General features: G+C 34.0%; 1 protein-coding gene across 4 annotated transcripts in view; it reads left to right on the top strand.

The window, feature by feature from the left end:
* The window catches only part of LOC107570719 (dual specificity mitogen-activated protein kinase kinase 4-like), an 18,751-nt gene that overhangs the window by 9,587 nt on the left and 3,562 nt on the right, over positions 1 to 5,602 (top strand). For 2 of the 4 annotated variants that reach the window (XM_016256977.1, XM_016256979.1), the window contains exons 4-9: positions 822 to 941; positions 1,024 to 1,143; positions 1,229 to 1,280; positions 1,445 to 1,572; positions 3,602 to 3,679; positions 3,792 to 3,940. In XM_016256977.1, coding sequence (XP_016112463.1) covers positions 822 to 941; positions 1,024 to 1,143; positions 1,229 to 1,280; positions 1,445 to 1,572; positions 3,602 to 3,679; positions 3,792 to 3,940 — 647 coding nt within the window. Of the gene's footprint in view, positions 1 to 821; positions 942 to 1,023; positions 1,144 to 1,228; positions 1,281 to 1,444; positions 1,573 to 3,601; positions 3,680 to 3,791; positions 3,941 to 4,169; positions 4,216 to 5,602 lie in introns of all 4 variants that reach the window. The other 2 variants (XM_016256978.1, XM_016256980.1) reach the window with 2 other exon arrangements.

Genomic DNA, 5,602 nt, shown 5'->3' on the forward strand with positions numbered 1-5,602 from the left:
GCCAATCACAATGCACTGGGTCAGCTGGCCAATCAGAGCAGACTGCGCTTGTCGGAAGGAGGGACTTTGTAGAAAACGAAGTGTTTGAGAGAGGCGGGGCATAGAGGACCTACAATAATGTACAGTATTTGAAAAATAATGTGTTTTTTGAACATTAAAGCATGTCAACATATTCTGTTACACCAAATACACAAAGTAATGATCTTTAAAAAAGCATCATATGACCCCTTTAACAAAATGAGATTTAAGACAAATTATGAATTAAATGTGTCCTTTTATTATTGCTTGGACAAAATGCTGCACGTTTATTTGTGAAATTGAAATATAACACTATAATAATATACTAATATAGCACTTGCATATTATTGCTCTTTTGTTGGTTTTGATTGCTTCTATTGTCCTCATTTGAAGCGATATCTGAAGCAAAAACCGAATGGTCTGACTTCAGTTTTGTGACATAAATATCTGCATGAAACAGAAACAGCAGACGAGCTGAACGAGATGCAGATTCTCTCTCTGCCAGCAGGTGGCGCTTAAACCGTTTCCTTGGTTTCCGCTGTAAACAAAGCAGCGCTGCACTTATTAACTTTAATATGCTTTATACAGAGGCAAGAGTAAAAATAAAAATACCATCTAAACTTTTCTAAAGTTCCCCTCAGACATACATTCATATAAACTCCTACCCCTAATTGAATCGTGATTTGTTTAGCATCTCAACCGATTTGAATCATCACTATTTGGATCGATTTTCAACCGGCTCGCGGTTAATCGTTACATCCCTAGCTGACAGTCATGACTCTGTCTGTGTGTTTGTGTGACAGCGGATCCGGTCGACGGTAGACGAGCGCGAACAGAAGCAGCTGCTGATGGATCTGGATGTGGTCATGAGGAGCAGCGACTGTCCCTACATCGTCCAGTTTTACGGGGCTCTTTTCAGAGAGGTCTGGCCGTTTTTGGCATGCCGTCTCATATTCTGAGAGTCTTTCTGATTCATGACCTTTGTTCGGTCTGTTTCTCGTTCAGGGGGATTGCTGGATATGCATGGAGCTCATGTCTACCTCCTTCGACAAATTCTACAAATACGTTTATTCCTCTTTAGACGAAGTGATTCCAGAGGAGATTTTAGGGAAAATCACATTAGCTGTGAGTTGTCATCCGTTCAGTGTTCTTTGGCGTTTACTGAGTGATGCTTTCATTAACATGCTCTTTGTTCTCGTTGTCGTTTCAGACTGTGAAAGCACTTAACCACTTAAAAGAAAACTTGAAAATTATTCACAGAGGTAAGAGAGGCAGAATTATAATGGCGTCTTCTAGAAGTCTTTCATTTCTGACCTCTATCGGTTTATTTCTGTTTGCGTGTTTTTGTTGAGGAGGTATAAGTGGGTTTGGATATGAATGAGTTCTGTTTTACTCGGACTGAAGCTCTTTCCTGGTCTTTCTGCAGACATAAAGCCATCAAATATCCTCCTGGACCGGAAAGGCAACATTAAGCTGTGTGATTTTGGCATCAGCGGGCAGTTGGTCGACTCCATCGCCAAAACCAGAGACGCAGGCTGCAGACCGTATATGGCAGTAAGATTCATTCATTTGCTGAGATAGTGAATTGGTGGGTTTTTGTTAAATGTGAGCCAAAATCATCACAATTAAAAGAACCAAAGACTTAAACTACTGCTGTAACTTTTCCACGACATTCTAATTTATTGAGATGCACCTGTATTATTTATATAAACAAAAATATATAATAAACAAACATAATAAATATGCATGTTCAAATTTTTTTATTCCGTATAATGTTTTTATAACAAAGTTTTTTGGACATGCATTGATGCAGAATTTGTTTTGCTACAATAAGTGTTATTCAAATGTGTGTGTGTTTTTTTTTTTGTAACATTGCTATTTTTGGTCACTTTTTGTAAAATTTTTAGATGATTAAAAAAACCATTTGATAATTTTCATAATTATTGGCCAAAAAAATTAATTATAGAAATAATTAGAAACTCTGTAATTTCCTCTCATCCTTTTTGAAGCCGAGTGTGCGCTGTAGAATGATGTAACTGCAGGAGTGTCTGTGAATGAAGCTCAGCTCTGCAGTGGCTCTGCTGCTGCTGATGTCGTCATACTCTAATCTGAGCCATGATCTCATCATCACCCCCGGAGTCTCCTCACACTGCATTATGACATCAGCAGTCTGTCAGCATCAGAGACACACACACACACTCCTGCTGCTGTCTGGACGGAAGTGTGTGACGGGAGCACATCTGTTTTTGTCGTGTTTGGGCCTGTAAAGCAGCCAGATCGGAGCAGACAGTCTGATATGCTGCAAAAGCACCCTGCTGCGCTCTTGCAATTCACATTTATGTATTTATCCAGAGCAAGACATTTTATCAGTGTGTGTGTGTCCTTAGAAGTGAACCCATGATCTTAGGTTTCTAAAACTATGCCAGTTGAAAAAGTGAAGCATGAAACAGCATCTTCAGCACAGCTAACCTCAGAAGTCTGATGTAGTTCTGAGTGAATTATGATATTCAGCAGTAAGTGATGTAGGACTGTACTTGACTTTACTGTATATGTCAGCATAAAACATTTAAGTTTCAGCAGAAATTATATTCAGGAAATTTAGTTTTTTAAATAATAGAATTTTTTATTTTTTATTTTTTTGGTCTTTAGACTAAATGCACAGCTGATTCATGCCAAAAGAGCATCTGAATGAAATAATCTTGACAATGAAACCTTAAACAGCATTCGCAACGCATGTACCCTCAAAAGTGTGAGGCATTTCTGATTGAAACAGGAATTTGATTCAGAAATTGAGGAAATTGATATTTTTTATTAATAAAATAAAATAAAACAACAATAACTTGAATAACATGCTCTAGGAAATGATTACCTTTTATTCATAAAATGAATAAGTAATAATAGTATTAATAATAATAATAATAATAATGATAAATATTACATTTTGTTTTCTTTAGAATAACATACACTGATGATTCATGCTAAAATAAGAGCAGCAAAATTAAAGAAAGTAAATAGTCCATTTTGATGTCATGAAATATTCAGCTTTTACAGTGCATTTAACTCCAGCAGTGTGAGGTATCTCTGAGTGAAACAAACATTATCTAATTTTCATTTTATTAAACTTATTGCTTAATAAAGGGATTTTTTTTGTTTGTTTAATATTGTTTTTTTCCTGCCAGTGCTTCAGCAGAAAAACCCAATTCCAAAAATTGTAGTACATTATTTCTTATATTTATTTTTTTATTTATCTTATATTTATAACAGTGTTATTTTAGGTCACTTTTTGTAACATTTTTAGATTAAAAGAAACAACAACAACAAAAAAATTTTTTTTTTAATAATTTTCATAATTATTGGCCAAAAAATGTAATTACATAAATGTGTAGAGATTAAAATATTTATTCATAAAAAACAACATCATTAACTAATCATCATCATCATAAATAATAAAAATAATAGTACTAGTAATTTTTCTTTAGAATTGCATGCATACTTCATGCCAAATTAAGAGCTGCAAAATGTATTTATTCTTTATGAATTAATGTCGTGTCTGCATGATTGACTCGGTGTGTTTGTCTCTCAGCCAGAGAGGATAGACCCCAGCGCTTCCAAACAGGGTTATGATGTGCGCTCAGACGTCTGGAGTTTGGGAATCACACTGGTGAGGATGATGTGTGATCGGTCACGTGACCTCAAAGGGAACGTCTGTGTGATATTACAAAAGTGATTTCTATCTGCTTTTTGTGTGTTATACTGCTGCAATGCTGTTTCAGTATGAACTGGCCACGGGACGGTTCCCCTACCCGAAGTGGAACAGTGTGTTCGATCAGCTGACGCAGGTGGTGAAGGGCGACCCGCCGCAGCTCAGCTGCTCAGAGGAGAGACAGTTCTCCCCCAAATTCATCAACTTCGTCAACCTGTGGTGAGACACACACACACACACACACACACACAGACTGTGATCTCCAGCATTTCCTCTTTCTGAGAGCTTGCTGACTCAGCACAAGGGAAGTCATTACTCAGATTTATTGTGCAACCACATGATGCACACGACGCCTCCTGCTGCTCAATCATAGCAACTGCAAGAGCTCAAGTTGACTTTGGAGGGTTTTAATTAAATCTTTGAATTTTTTTTTTTTTGTTTCTAACAGCCTTACAAAGGACGAGTCAAAAAGGCCAAAGTACAAAGAGCTTCTGGTGAGTTCCTGTTTCCTGTTGAAGCCACACGTTCAGCACTTTCTGAAAGCTTTTCTATCTTCATGATAATAAAAGGGTTGTTGACGTTGAGTTTGAATGAGAGTTCCTACCGTAATAGAAAACCTGGGCATATCAGGGATTTTTAAAAATATTTTGAACTGGAGAAAATACTGTAAAATCTTGGTCATGGAAAATATGCTTTAAAATGTTTAATTGGCTAGAAATTGCTGTTTGTCTCTATAAAATTATTTTCCAAATCTTCATCCAAATAAAAAGCAGAGGAAATTCATTTGTCCAAAGGTGGAGAAAGCCTGGATATGGGTATATAAGTTTTTAAACGGCATGTTTGTAATTCTTGTAAATTAAATTAAATGAAATTATTAAATTAAATGAAATTATTGTTGTAGTAGCTATTTTATTAATACAATAATTTTTGTTTAGAATAATAATCATTAATTATTTGTGCCAACATAAGAGCATCAACTTTTTAAGTAAATATTCTTATTAATAACAATAAGAATAGTTGTTGTTGTTATTATTATTATACATGATCTCATATTATTTAAGATATCACATAAAAAATGAATGCATTTTTTCACACGGATGGACTATTTAAAATCTACAAAAATATCATAAAAAATTGTGAAAAACTTGTTCACAGATTTTGAATTTTGCACTTTCCCTTATGAATATTATACATTAACCTAAAAGCTTGATGTTAGAAAAAATATGCATATTTTTATCTATATTTTTATATTTATATTAATTTATATTTTTTATTTATACATTGTATGTTTTTATTTATACATTGTATGTTTTCAAGGGGGAATTTACCAAAATAATTATATAATTTATATAACAGCAACAACAATAATAATTAAATTCTATAATTTCAGAATGAATTTTTCAGTAGCTATTGATTATTATTATGATCAATAGCTACTGAAATATAGCTATTATTATTATTATTATTGTTTACAAATACAAATAGCAATTTCTTAGCAATTTCAACCTAATAAAATATTTAAGAGTTTAACATAATAATAAAAAAAAAGTATATTCATCATATCAATTTCCATGACCTATATATTTTTAGTTTTGTGAGTTGAGTTTTCCCGGTCTAGAAATCACACCCTAATTTAGCCAAGTTTTATTTCCAAGACTGTGGGAATCCTGGTTCTTAAATATGATGGTTGTTGAGGCAGCAAAATAAAATATGACCTATTATGAGGTCAGTTTATGTCATTTTAGCATATTTCAAAGCACATTTTGTCTTGTTTTAAATCATGTTAAGCCATCTTTTATGCGTCAAATGTGATAAAAGCACAAGTCATTTAAGATGTGCATGTGAAACTCTTAAAGGGATAGTTCACCCAAAAATGAAAAT

This window comes from Sinocyclocheilus grahami, unplaced genomic scaffold (assembly GCF_001515645.1).
Source record: "Sinocyclocheilus grahami isolate Dianchi unplaced genomic scaffold, SAMN03320097.WGS_v1.1 scaffold1496.1, whole genome shotgun sequence".
Lineage (NCBI taxonomy): Eukaryota > Metazoa > Chordata > Actinopteri > Cypriniformes > Cyprinidae > Sinocyclocheilus > Sinocyclocheilus grahami.